Raw genomic sequence first — 11,864 nt, forward strand, 5'->3', positions numbered from 1 at the left:
TAATTTTTATTTTTAATAAGTTAATAAAGTAAAAACAAAATTTACAATGATTAATCTGAATATAGATTACTCTGCATTCCAGTCTCTTTTTTTTTTTATTTATTTTGAGAGAGGGAGAGAGAATGTACGAGCATGGGAGGGGCAGAGAGAGGGGGAGAGAAAATCCCAAGCAGGCTCCGCACTGTCGGCATACAACCCGACAAACCCACAAACTCTGAGATCATGACCTGAGCAGAGATCAAGAGTCGACGCTTAACCGACTGAGCCACCCAGGTGCCCCTCTGTGTTCTAGTCTTCATATGGTCTATTAGCTCGAGTCTAACAAAGGTTTGGCATCTCTTATAGGTATTTTCTCTAATAAGAATTTGCCATTCCTATGCATAATTTATTTTTCACCATAATTTATTTTCACCTTATTTCATAAGGTCCTGCTTCTTAAACTTATTAACATGTACATATTACACAACTGCTAAAATTACACTAAACTTCGTAGCTTGTAAACATATTTATTCATATAGTATTTCTACCAAGTGTGATGTCCTCACAGTAAGACTCCTTCAATTTATAATACAAAGGATTTTTTTTTTTAATGTTTTGTATTTATTTTTGAGACAGAGAGAGACAGAGCATGAACGGGGGAGGGGCAAAGAGAGAGGGAGACACAGAACTGGAAGCAGGCTCCAGGCTCTGAGCCATCAGCCCAGAGCCCGACGCGGGGCTCGAACTCACGGACCACGAGATTGTGACCCGAGCCGAAGCCGGACGCCCAACCGACTGAGCCACCCAGGCGCCCCTAATACAAAGGATTTTTAATGGAATAGAGATATAGTTACACCACTCATTAGCCAATATTCTAAGAATATCCAAGCCACCAAGCCATTGATAGCATCTCCATCTCCAAGAGACCAACAGCTCTCTACACACCTTTCACCTTGTAAATGAGTACTAAACTCATCTCCAGAAATTCACTTCAGTTTCTAGTGCAAGAGACACAGGATTCACCAATATGTTCCTAATATTGTATTAGGTGATCACATCACTTTACCTATTTTTAATGTTCCTATGGAGAATAATAGCCAGTTATTTTTTCTACGTGTTTTTAAAATTTTAATTCCATTGTAGTTAACATACAGTGTTAAATTAATTTCAAGTGCACAATATGCGTTTCAACAATTTTACATTAGCACTTATTCTACTCAGTACTTCTCAAGATAAGTGCTCTTTCAATCTCACCTATAACCACTGTCATGGTAATGCTAAATGCTTTATATTTAATTTTTCATTGAAACCTTATCACAATCCTACTGAGTATTATTCCCAGTTTTAAAGAAGAAATAGGACTCAAGAGAAATTAAGTAATTTGGTCAAGCCCAGACTTATGAAGGGGGAAGTGGAATCCGAAACAAAATGTGACTGCACGCTCTCAGTTGCTATGTATGCTGACGCCCAGCACAAGGCCTCAGGAGGTCCCCGTCAGGCTGTCCGCGGCGGCCTGCTCGTACGTTCCACTCAGGAGCAGGAGGGCCACGTGTACTCCGTGAGGTACAATAGGAGACATGTGCCGGCTGGACTGGCAGCACCCTGTTGGTCACCACGTCCAAGGCAGACACACACATTTCAGGTAAAAACAACAGTTCATAGATTTGGACACCAGAGTTAAAAAGAGCAAAAGTTTTTCATAGTTTTTTGGCTAAAAGTACCAAAATCTAATTTTGATTTGCCCATTATTCCCACAAAAGTAATGATTCTCAAAGGGAATTTTAGGTAAATATACGTGGATAAATACTACTAACTGTCCATTGTAGGCATGCGTGTGTCTGTATGTAAGTGCGTATGCCTGTGTGTGTGGGTGTGTATGTGTGTGTGTGTATACACATGCACGTGTGTGTATTTGCATACAAAGAGCCAAATCTACACATATTCTTTACACTACTGTTTCAACTTTCTGCATGCCTGAGATTTTTCATTAAGTTAAAAAATAAAGTGCCATGGGTAACCATCATTATCAGAACACTTTTGCTATCACTTTCTAAAATTTTATTCTACTGACCAGGAAGCACTTTTTAGCTTGTGTTAGGAAGCCCTGGAAATGTAAGGCAATGTAGAGAAATAAGCAGAAGCCAGCACATTCCAGCCACCTGAAAAAGACCCGCAGCATCCTTGGAAATAAACGTGGCATCCTAATGTTCTCATGTCTCATCTGAAAAAGCAGTCATGTGAAAATTCCATTGCAACAAGCATTATTTATAGACTCGCCTTAAAACATCACCAGGTTTGTTCATGCACACGACCCCACCACTTAGAGCAGGCAATATCAGCATCCCCAATTTGCAAAGACACAGAAAAGTTAGTGACCTGCCCAAAATTACACAACTCTTAACTGTGAAGTGGAATCAAATCTGGGGATCTTTAACCACATGTCATACTGCCTCTATGCTGGGGAGACAAGAATACACAAAAAACATTTAAAACTATATACAGAATAAATAATTAGACGTTCCACAGGAGACAAAGAGAAAAAGAAAAGAACGCCATCGGGTCCAAGCTGTCACAGAAGGCACCAGGGAGAAAATGGGTTTCTCAGAAGAAGGTGAAGATCTGGAAACCTTGCCATCCGAGGGCAGCACACAGGCAGGACAGGAGAAGCCAGGATGCATACTGGGCGCAGACAGAGCTGACCTCATAGGGGGCTCAGCCACATGCAATACGTACATAGAGTTCTTCAAACTGTTTCTGGATTTCGCTATCCATTTCAATGGCATTGAAGTTTGGGTCTCTGATAGGAAATGTTTCAATGAACAACAGGGCAGCATTGGACCGGACTTCAGAATTTCGGGCCTGGAATAAGGAAACAGTGTTTCAGAATCCAAACAGCAAGCATTCAAAGGCTTCAGTGTGGATTTCTTAAATGCTTCTAAGTATCTCAGTATAGACTTACTTACAAATTAAAGACAATTACAGTATTTAAAACTGGCCAAACCTAGAAGACCTTCCGTGAGCTAAACCAAACTCTTGGCTCAGTACTGACAGATATTAAAAGACTCAATGTCCACTTTATGTCACTAAGAAACAGTGACTATATGCCTCCCAAGACCAGATTTACCATGTTGAAAAGTACTAGTGTTCTCTCCCTGGAAGGGTGTCATCCTGTCTCCCAGTCATCAACAGAAGGGCCAGGATGGCCAAGCTCAGCTCTGCAGACTCCCAACGCCTCTGCTGGTTTACACAGCATGACAAACCCCTTCCTACTGTGTAGTCAGCACTTAACCAATTCAGATCTTCTTAATAAAAAAATAAAAAACATATGTCCCCAAATTTCACAAAGCTTCCAGTTTTCGTTACTACGTCATCACAATTCTGAACTAGAGCATGATACATTCGACAGCATAATTAGCACGTTCTAAACATGGACAGACTAACAGTACCTTTAGTCCTCTCCAAAGGATGGGTTTATATAATCTATAAAGCATCTCTTCCACTCCCTGACGAACCTTCTTTTGATGATGAAAATAGCTCAGCACCTAAGAGTCAAGAAAAAGAAAGGTAATGTTTTTAAAAAGAGCACTTAAGATCCTATTTTCAACACAGAGGACAGATTGTTCTCTCCACCAAAATTGTCCTTCCTGCTTCACAAGTCTGGATAATTCTTTCCTAAGAGGAGAAGATACAGTGATACATATGCTATTGGTTCTCAACGCGTAAAGGTGATCACGTGAAAGAAACCAGTGGCAGAAACAAAGATCAATGATCTTGGGCTACAAAAAGGTTTCGGTTGTAGTTTCTACTCTTCTAGCAATAACCAAATAACCTCAGAAAAAGTTCACAGAGACCTCAGCCCTTTGGGGTGAAGTGGAAAAAGAGTGTGTGGAAGAGTCAGTCTACATGGCTTCTACAGCCTGTTTCTGGTCCCACATCTGTGGTTCCAAAAACCTATAATGAGCCTCCGAAACAGGCACACGTCTCACAGTGGGTGTCACTGTTCAGTGGCCCCTCACCAGGTCAGCTTAATTTGGATGGCAAGTCCTTCCCAAACTGAGGAACAATCAGAGAAGGGGCTGTGCACTCAGCTTCCACTGCTTTGTCCCTTTTCTACTGCCCTTTTCACCAGCCAGAATCTCTCTGCAACTCTTCAGACTCATCCCCAGCAACTATCAGCTTTGCCTTACTTCCTTAATTCACCACTCTTGGAACTAAAACTATATTAGTGAAAAGTGGAAAATAAAAATTAAAACAGACTATCAAACAAGAGATTATACTTTAAGTGAACCTGAATCAATTTCACACAGTCTAGGGATTATTTTTTCTGACTTCTAGTTATTTAGGAATTTTTACTGATGGTGATAAGTGATATTAGTGTATAGGTTTTTGGTTTTTTTTTTTAACTTTATTTATTTTTGAGAGAGAAAGGGAGAACAAGCAGGGGAGAGGCAGAGAGACGGGGGACAGAGGATCCCAGGCGGGCTCCACACTGACAGTGGAGAGCCCGATGCAGGGCTTGAACGCACGAACCGCAAGATCATGACCTGAGCAGAAGTTGGATGCTTAACTGACTGAGCCACACAAGCATCCCTATAGTTTTTTTGAGTATAGTATTATCAAGTCTTGATATCAATGGTATACACAGAAAGATTTTTAAGTAGCTTTATCAGGTTGTATATCATGTACCATAAAATCTGCTCTTTTAAAGTATATAATTCAATGGACTGTAATATATTTACAGAGTTGGGCAACCATTACAACTACCTAATGTTAGAAGATTTTCAACAACAATATGGGAATTTTTACTTTCCTTTCTTTTTTTTTTTTTTAAAGTTTATTTATTTATTTAGAGGGAAAGAGAGCACTCGTAAGCAGGTGAGGGGTAGAGAGAGAGGGAGAGAGAGAATCCCAAGCAGGCTCCATGCTGTCAGCACAGAGCCTGATGTGGATCCCACACACTGTGAGATCATGACCTGAGCTGAAACCAAGAGTCAGACACTTACTTAACCGACTGAGCCACCAAGGCACCCTGGGGATTTTTACTTTCAAATGACATATGAAGCATTTCTTAAAGCTTCTTTCAACATATCAGTAAAATAATTTATCATATAAATGTGATGTTTACCAAAAAAGCAGATTTGAGGAAGAAGCTATAATGTATTATAAGCAATGATAAGAATTAAAGGCCAGGAATATACTGCATTCAAAAAGTGAAATTAAAAAAAGTGAAATTTAATGTTCTTCCTTTTAACTGTGTATTTTGACATAGTTTATCAAATAGTGGTATCTATACATATAATATCTTAATTACTCAGACTACCAGAGCAGAAATCAAATATGAAAAAAAGTCTTTATTTTCTACCAAAAAGGAAGCAATTATGTCACAAATTTATAAACATGCTACCATTCCTTATGATGTATCTGAAATACAAATCATATACGTAGAATAAACGACCCAAACTGACCTACAATTTAATGAAACCACACTAGGATTAAGTGTCGTTGGGGCAGGAGGCAGGAGATAATTGGATATATTCATCTCTGGGTATTTTACCTATGGATAATTCAAACTAACATACCAATAATGTAAAGATGTTTTTGTATCCTTTCAAGCTTGATATATTTACACTCCACAGATAATAGTAATACCTTACACAAAAAAGTAAAGAGATAGTCTTTGTTCATTTAGCTTCTTGACATGCAGTTGCCAAAATGAAGCACACAAGGCATTATTCCTGGTTTAGGACAGTGATCTTGGGTCCTAAACAGACCACATTTTCCAATTCCTCCTGCCAAGATCGTTATGATTATCAAACACCTATCAGTGTCATCATGACACTGATAATAAAATAAAGCCTTATTTATTATTTAGTCAGCTCATTTACAATATAAGTATAAAATTCACATCTAAATTCTAAAATTAGCATTTTAAAAAAGTTTCTTTTAAGTAAACTCTATGCCACATGTGGGGCCCTAACTCATGAACCTGCAACCAAGAGTTGCATGCCCTACTGACTGAGCCAGCCAGCCACCCCTAGAATTAGCTTTTAAAAACAAATCTTGGGGCTCCTGGGTAGTCAGTCAGTTAAGTATCAGACTTCAGCTCAGGTCACGATCTTGAGGTTTGCGAGTTCAAGACCCACATCGGACTCTCTATTGTCAGCACAGAGCCTGCTTCGGATCCTCTGGCTCCACTTCTCTCTCTGCCCCTCCCCCGCCTGCACAAACGTTCTCTCTCTCTCTCTCTCTCAAAATAAAATAAAATAAAATAATAATAAAAATAAATAGGGGCACCTGGGTGGCTCAGTCGGTTAAACGTCTGGCTTCGGCTCGGGTCATGATCTCGTGGTTTGCGAGTTCGAGCCCCATGTCAGGGCTCTGTGCTGACACTCAGAGCCTGGAGCCTGCTTCGGATTCTGTGTCTCCCTCTCTCTCAGCCCCTCCCCCACTCACACTCTCTCTCTCTCTCTCTCAAAAATAAATAAAACATTTTTAAAAATTTTAATAAAATTTAAAAAATAAAAACAAAATTGATCAAAAGAAACTATCAAAACATTTATTCCATTTGTTTACAGAATATCAAAATGCATGAAAGTAAATAATAAAAATAATCCCAAATATCCATTTTTGAGAAAAGTGGTAGTGGTACTTAGAAAGTAAGGATTCTGGATATTTTTATGTCAAAGAATTTAAAAAAATTTGGGGGTAAGGTTTGGTTCTCTTAACATACCTTTCTTTTCCTAGTTAAAACTGCCAGGTACCGAATATCAAGATTCTAAGAAAGCTCCTTTAAGCTGATGCCTGTGGGGGATTAACTTAATTCTTAGTGATAAAAACATCACCAAGAAAGCCGCACGCCTCGCTCACCTCGCGCACCCTGGAATGCACTGGAGACTTGCGAGGGAGGTGAATCCCATGGTGCATGAAGTCCTGGATGCACCCGTGCTCGATTGCCTGGAACGGCAAACACAACGTGAGTTACCACCTGGCACCGGCGTGTGGTCTGACAGATGACAGGGCAGGAGGTGCAGTCACTGGAGTCGGCTCTGTCCTCTTCAAGTTCACGGGGGAAAGCACCAAGGTCCTCTGTTGAGAGCTTTTCTACTTTGAGTCCACACCTCTTAGCATCCCTTCAGCTTTGATACTCCTTTACTTCTTTCTCTGGTGAACTACCAAGCCTGTGCTAGATGGCGGAGCAAGCTTCTACCTACCCCTTGAGGCCGGTTCAAGCCAGATGGTTCAGGGACTGAGTGTGGCCTGGGGGCCCCTCTTCTGAGTCTTCCCGACCCAGATGATCTCTGGGTCTGTCCCAGAGACTGGATCTGTCCCCAGAACTGATACTGAACCACCTGAAAGATGGGGGCTGGGACTCCAAAGTGACCAAAAGAAGATCTTCCAGGACTTCCATGGAGAGGACAAGGTGGGGCTGTGGGTGTGGGAAACTCTTCAGTTAGCCCATGCCACCTACGGACCTTCAGAGTTGGGCAACGGAAGCAGAGCCAACCACCAGGGGCAGCCCGAATCCCCAACGACTCTGTTGTGTTGCCCTGCACTCTGTCCCCACACCTGGGGCTCCACAGCTTTAGGGAAGGACATAAGAAAGCTACTACTATCAGCCTCCTTCATTATCTCCGAAAATACCTCCTTCACCTGAAGCCACTAATACATCTTGGCATCCTGTATGTGGGGACCCACACACCGACTTGTGACGAAATGCAATATGGGGTGCTACCTATGGAGTGTTTGTGCCACAACAGCTGGAGCTGGAGAGCTAACTACCAGAATGTGGGCATCCTACAGGATAGCTGACCCAGGTTCTTCAACACACCCATGCACGGCACAGGTTTTGAAAACGGAAAAGGAGAGAGGGAGGAATGCTCTGAGAAATTTAAATGAGTTAACAAGCAAATGCCACGGGAGACTTAATGGATCCTGATTCCAAAGAAAGGTGTAAAAAGACATTTTGAGACAAAACAGAAAAATGTAAATATTTTCAAAAATACCCAGAAATCGTTAATTTTGTTAAGTATGTTACTGGCATTGTATACCCACATTCCTTAGAGATACACACTGCAGTACGTGGGCATGAGATGTCACATTTGGTGGCTTTAAAAAGCTGAATGGAGGGAGGAAGCGAGGGAGGGCAGAGAGCCTGAGAAGTAAAAAGCTGGCACTCATTTGGTACAGATTCAATCAAACAATCATGTTTTTAACTACAAACACCTATTTTTTTTTTTTTTAATGTGGATTGACTGACTGATTGAGATCTCTATACCCAACATAGGGCTGGAACTCACGTCTGGAGATGGAAGAGTCGCACATTCTACCAACTAAGCCAGCCAGGCGCCCCTACAAACACCTGTTTTTAAAACCACTACTGGAAAAAGGGGGAACAAATATTCTTTCCTGTGAACAAGTGTTATGCAATAATAAAGCAATGCAAAAATGAATACCAATGTCCTGGTTTTGCCTTTTCCTCAAAAAAAATAATACACTGTAGGGGCGCCTGGGTGGCTCAGTCGGTTGAGCCTCCGACTTCGGCTCAGGTCGTGATCTCACGGTTTGTGAGTTTGAGCCCCACGTCGGGCTCTGTGCTGACAGCTCAGAGCCAGGAGCCTGCTTTGGATTCTGTGTCTCCCTCTCTCTCTGACCCTCCTCCATTCATGCTCTGTTTGTCTCTGTCTCAAAAATAAATAAATATTAAAAAAATAATAATAATACACTGTAAAACGACTGTGGATATTGTCGGCAGGGGAATGTAAGCGGTAAGTTTTTATCTTCCAGAAGTCAGTGACAAACCCTAGTGATATAAACCAAGCTTAAGCTGCACAGGAGCAGAGTGGATAGAAAGCAGCCCAAACATCAGTAAACACCTTCCCTACCCACCAGCTCAGGGCCTGCTCCCCAAAAAGCAAAGACCCCTCTTCGACTCAAGAGTAAAAATTTTATTCTCAGAAGGAAAAAAAACACATTTAAGAACCCAGTATGAGAAAAAGATAAGGGATATCAGCCAAAAACACTTTCTTTTGATATTTTTTCAAAAAGGCCTTTGAATGTCTTATTGTAATTGTGAATTACACAGCCACATCTTCACAATGCAGATATTATGTCGTCATTAAAGGGAAGCCATATTCAAAACAAATGTCTTTAAATTCTCCAAAACAGTGTAACTAAAAGCTATGAGGTAGTCTGAGATAGGCACAGAAATGGGAACCCTAACCACAAACACAATTTTAAATTTTCTAGTGGCAACATTAAAAACAGAAAAACAAAACAAAACAACCCAGGTATAATTATTTTAGCAATATATTTTGTGCAGCCCAATATATTTAAAACACTATCATTTCGGGGCGCCTGGGTGGCTCAGTCGGTTGAGCATCCAACTTCGGCTCAGGTCATGATCTCACGCTCCATGAGTACGAGCCCCACATCGGGCTCTGTGCTGACAGCTCAGAGCCTGGAGCCTGCTTCGGATTCTGTGTCTCCCTCTCTCTCTGGCCCTCCCCCCGTTCATGCTCTGTCTCTGTCTCAAAAATAGATAAATGTTAAAAAAAATTTTTTTTAAATAAATAAATAAAACACTATCATTTCAACCTGCAAACAATGTTTCAAAAACACATTCATGAGATATTTCATGTCCTTCTTTCCCCACTACATCTTCAGAACCTGACACAGCACGTCTCCGTTTGGACTGGACACATTCCCAGTGCATGGCAGCCACAGGTGGCTGGACAGCACAGACCTAACAAAGCTACCAAAATGCTACTCGGCAAATCTTGACTTCACTCAAACTGCACATCCCAGTGGGTGGCGAGAGTCCTGGGTCTGTGGCTGAGCACGAAAATTTATAGGAATGAGAGTGAATCCCCATCACATAAAGTCTCATTATCTGCCTTTATTTTGACAAAGAGCATCAACACAGATATTAAGTGACTATCTGTGATGACTTATTTGGTAACTAGAATACGACAAAAATAAATGTTAACATTTAATAAAATGGAAAGAAAATACCTCCAATATTTTCCCTGAAGCCTTTTTCCAAGCTCTGAAATAAATTTCTGCAATGTGTACCATCAAAGATCTATTAAAAAAAAAAAAAAAAGTTAGTGAAAGTTCAAACTTTTTTTTTAAGTTTATTTCTTTTTTTTAGTAGTCTCTACACCCAAAGTGGGGCTTGAACTCACGAGCCCGAAATGAGGAGTCACATGCTCTTCCACCTGAGCCAGCCAGGCGCCCCCCAAACAATCACACTTTTAATGTATCATTTCAGGTCCCCTCCTATCCTAGAACAGGAGGAACCCCACCACAGACTAGTGCTCTGCAAAGTACCTGCAGGAACAGGTTATCTACCTGCAGTAGAGAGAAGAAAAGGGAAGGGATTTTGAGAAGGGGAATTGAAGTATCAATTTTCTTCCTTCTCAGTCAAGGTTGGTAAATAATGTTTAAATATAAATAAAATTTCGACTTGGGAGTCAATTTTGGACTTTCCAGACTACTAATTCCCTCAAGTTTAGGGAGCCCTAAAATACCAGAGTTGATTTTAGAATCACAGTTTAGAAATCTACTGTTCAACCCAAATATTTTGCCAGTGAGGAAACAGGAGGAAAAAGCATTCTTGCGAACATCAGGGGCTTTGTGATAGGGATTCAGAGTCAAAGCTCAGCTCAGTACTTACACAAGCTGCCTGACAGAGGGAAACTCAGTAACCAAGCCCACCTCAAGAGTTTAAGAACTCAGTTTTAAAACGTACACTAAGTATTCAGTTGCAGAGCAGATTAAGCACTGAGCTCTTTACCTGCCACACAGCAAACATTCAAACATTTGCCATGACAGTTTCGACTGCTGTTAGTTTCCAAGACGTTGGGCACTCAGGCTCGTGCACGTATGCCTAGACTCTTACCCTGCAGGACCCTTCCCACCAAACTCCAAAGCTCAATCACGGTAAACTGGGGAGCAGATGTTACATTCGTGGTGTCAGAAGTGCAAGTGACATGGAATTTACTGCGAATGAGGCTAAGATTTAACTGGCAAATAATTTACTGAAGAATAAACACAAATTAAAATCTTAATTTCGGGGCACCTGGGTGGCTCAGCCGGTTAAGCGTCCGACTTTGGCTCAGGTCACGATCTCATGGTCCATGGGTTCAAGCCCCACATCGGGCTCTGTGCTGACAGCTCAGAGCCTGGAGCCTGCTTCAGATTCTGTGTCTCCCTCTCTCTCTGATCCTCCCCCGTTCATGCTTTGTCTCTCTCTATCTCAAAAATAAGTAAACATTAAAAAAAAAAAATCTTAATTTCAACGTCATTACTGAAAAAGAATGATTTCCCATAGCAAGGAAAAAACTATCCAGTGATACCACAGTACATAATGAACACATAATTAAAATAACAATACAGGGTCACCTGGCTGACCCAGTCAGCTGAGCATCTGTCTGACTCTTGATTTCGGCTCAGACCATGATCTCACAGTTCGTGAGTTTGAGTCCCACATCGAGCTCTGCACTGGCAACATGGGACCTGCTTAGGATCCTCTGTCTCCCTCTCTCTCTTCCCCTCTCCCCACTCACACTGTGCACTCTCTCTCCCCCCCCCAAAAATAAATAAACATTAAAAAAAATAACAGTACACAATAAAAACAGTACATAATAAATAAGAGATAGTTTCTAAAGTTTCCAATACATTAATATAACTTAAAAAGTCAGGCCAGGGGCACCTGGGTGGCTCAGTCGGTTAAGCGTCCGACTTCAGCTCAGGTCACAATCTCATGGTCCATGAGTTCGAGCCCCGCGTCAGGCCCTAGGCTGATGGCTCAGAGCCTGGAGCCTGTTTCCAATTCTGTGTCTCCCTCTCTCTCTCTGCCCCTTCCCCGTTCATGCTCTGTCTCT

General features: G+C 41.4%; 1 protein-coding gene across 11 annotated transcripts in view; it reads right to left on the reverse strand.

Annotated features, from left to right (window-relative positions):
• NCAPG2 (non-SMC condensin II complex subunit G2) overlaps positions 1–11,864 on the reverse strand; it is a 68,337-nt gene that overhangs the window by 41,097 nt on the left and 15,376 nt on the right. For all 11 annotated transcript variants that reach the window (XR_007460165.1, XM_049642204.1, XM_049642200.1 and 8 more), the window contains 4 exons: positions 9,991–10,060; positions 6,847–6,933; positions 3,426–3,521; positions 2,713–2,838 (listed from right to left, as the gene is read on the reverse strand). Coding sequence is in view for 10 of the 11 variants with exons in the window: in XM_049642204.1 (XP_049498161.1) it covers positions 2,713–2,838; positions 3,426–3,521; positions 6,847–6,933; positions 9,991–10,060 (379 nt within the window). In the remaining variant the exon portion in view is untranslated. The remainder of the gene's footprint in view (positions 1–2,712; positions 2,839–3,425; positions 3,522–6,846; positions 6,934–9,990; positions 10,061–11,864) is intronic.

Source organism: Panthera uncia, chromosome A2, assembly GCF_023721935.1.
Source record: "Panthera uncia isolate 11264 chromosome A2, Puncia_PCG_1.0, whole genome shotgun sequence".
NCBI classification, from domain to species: Eukaryota; Metazoa; Chordata; class Mammalia; order Carnivora; family Felidae; genus Panthera; species Panthera uncia.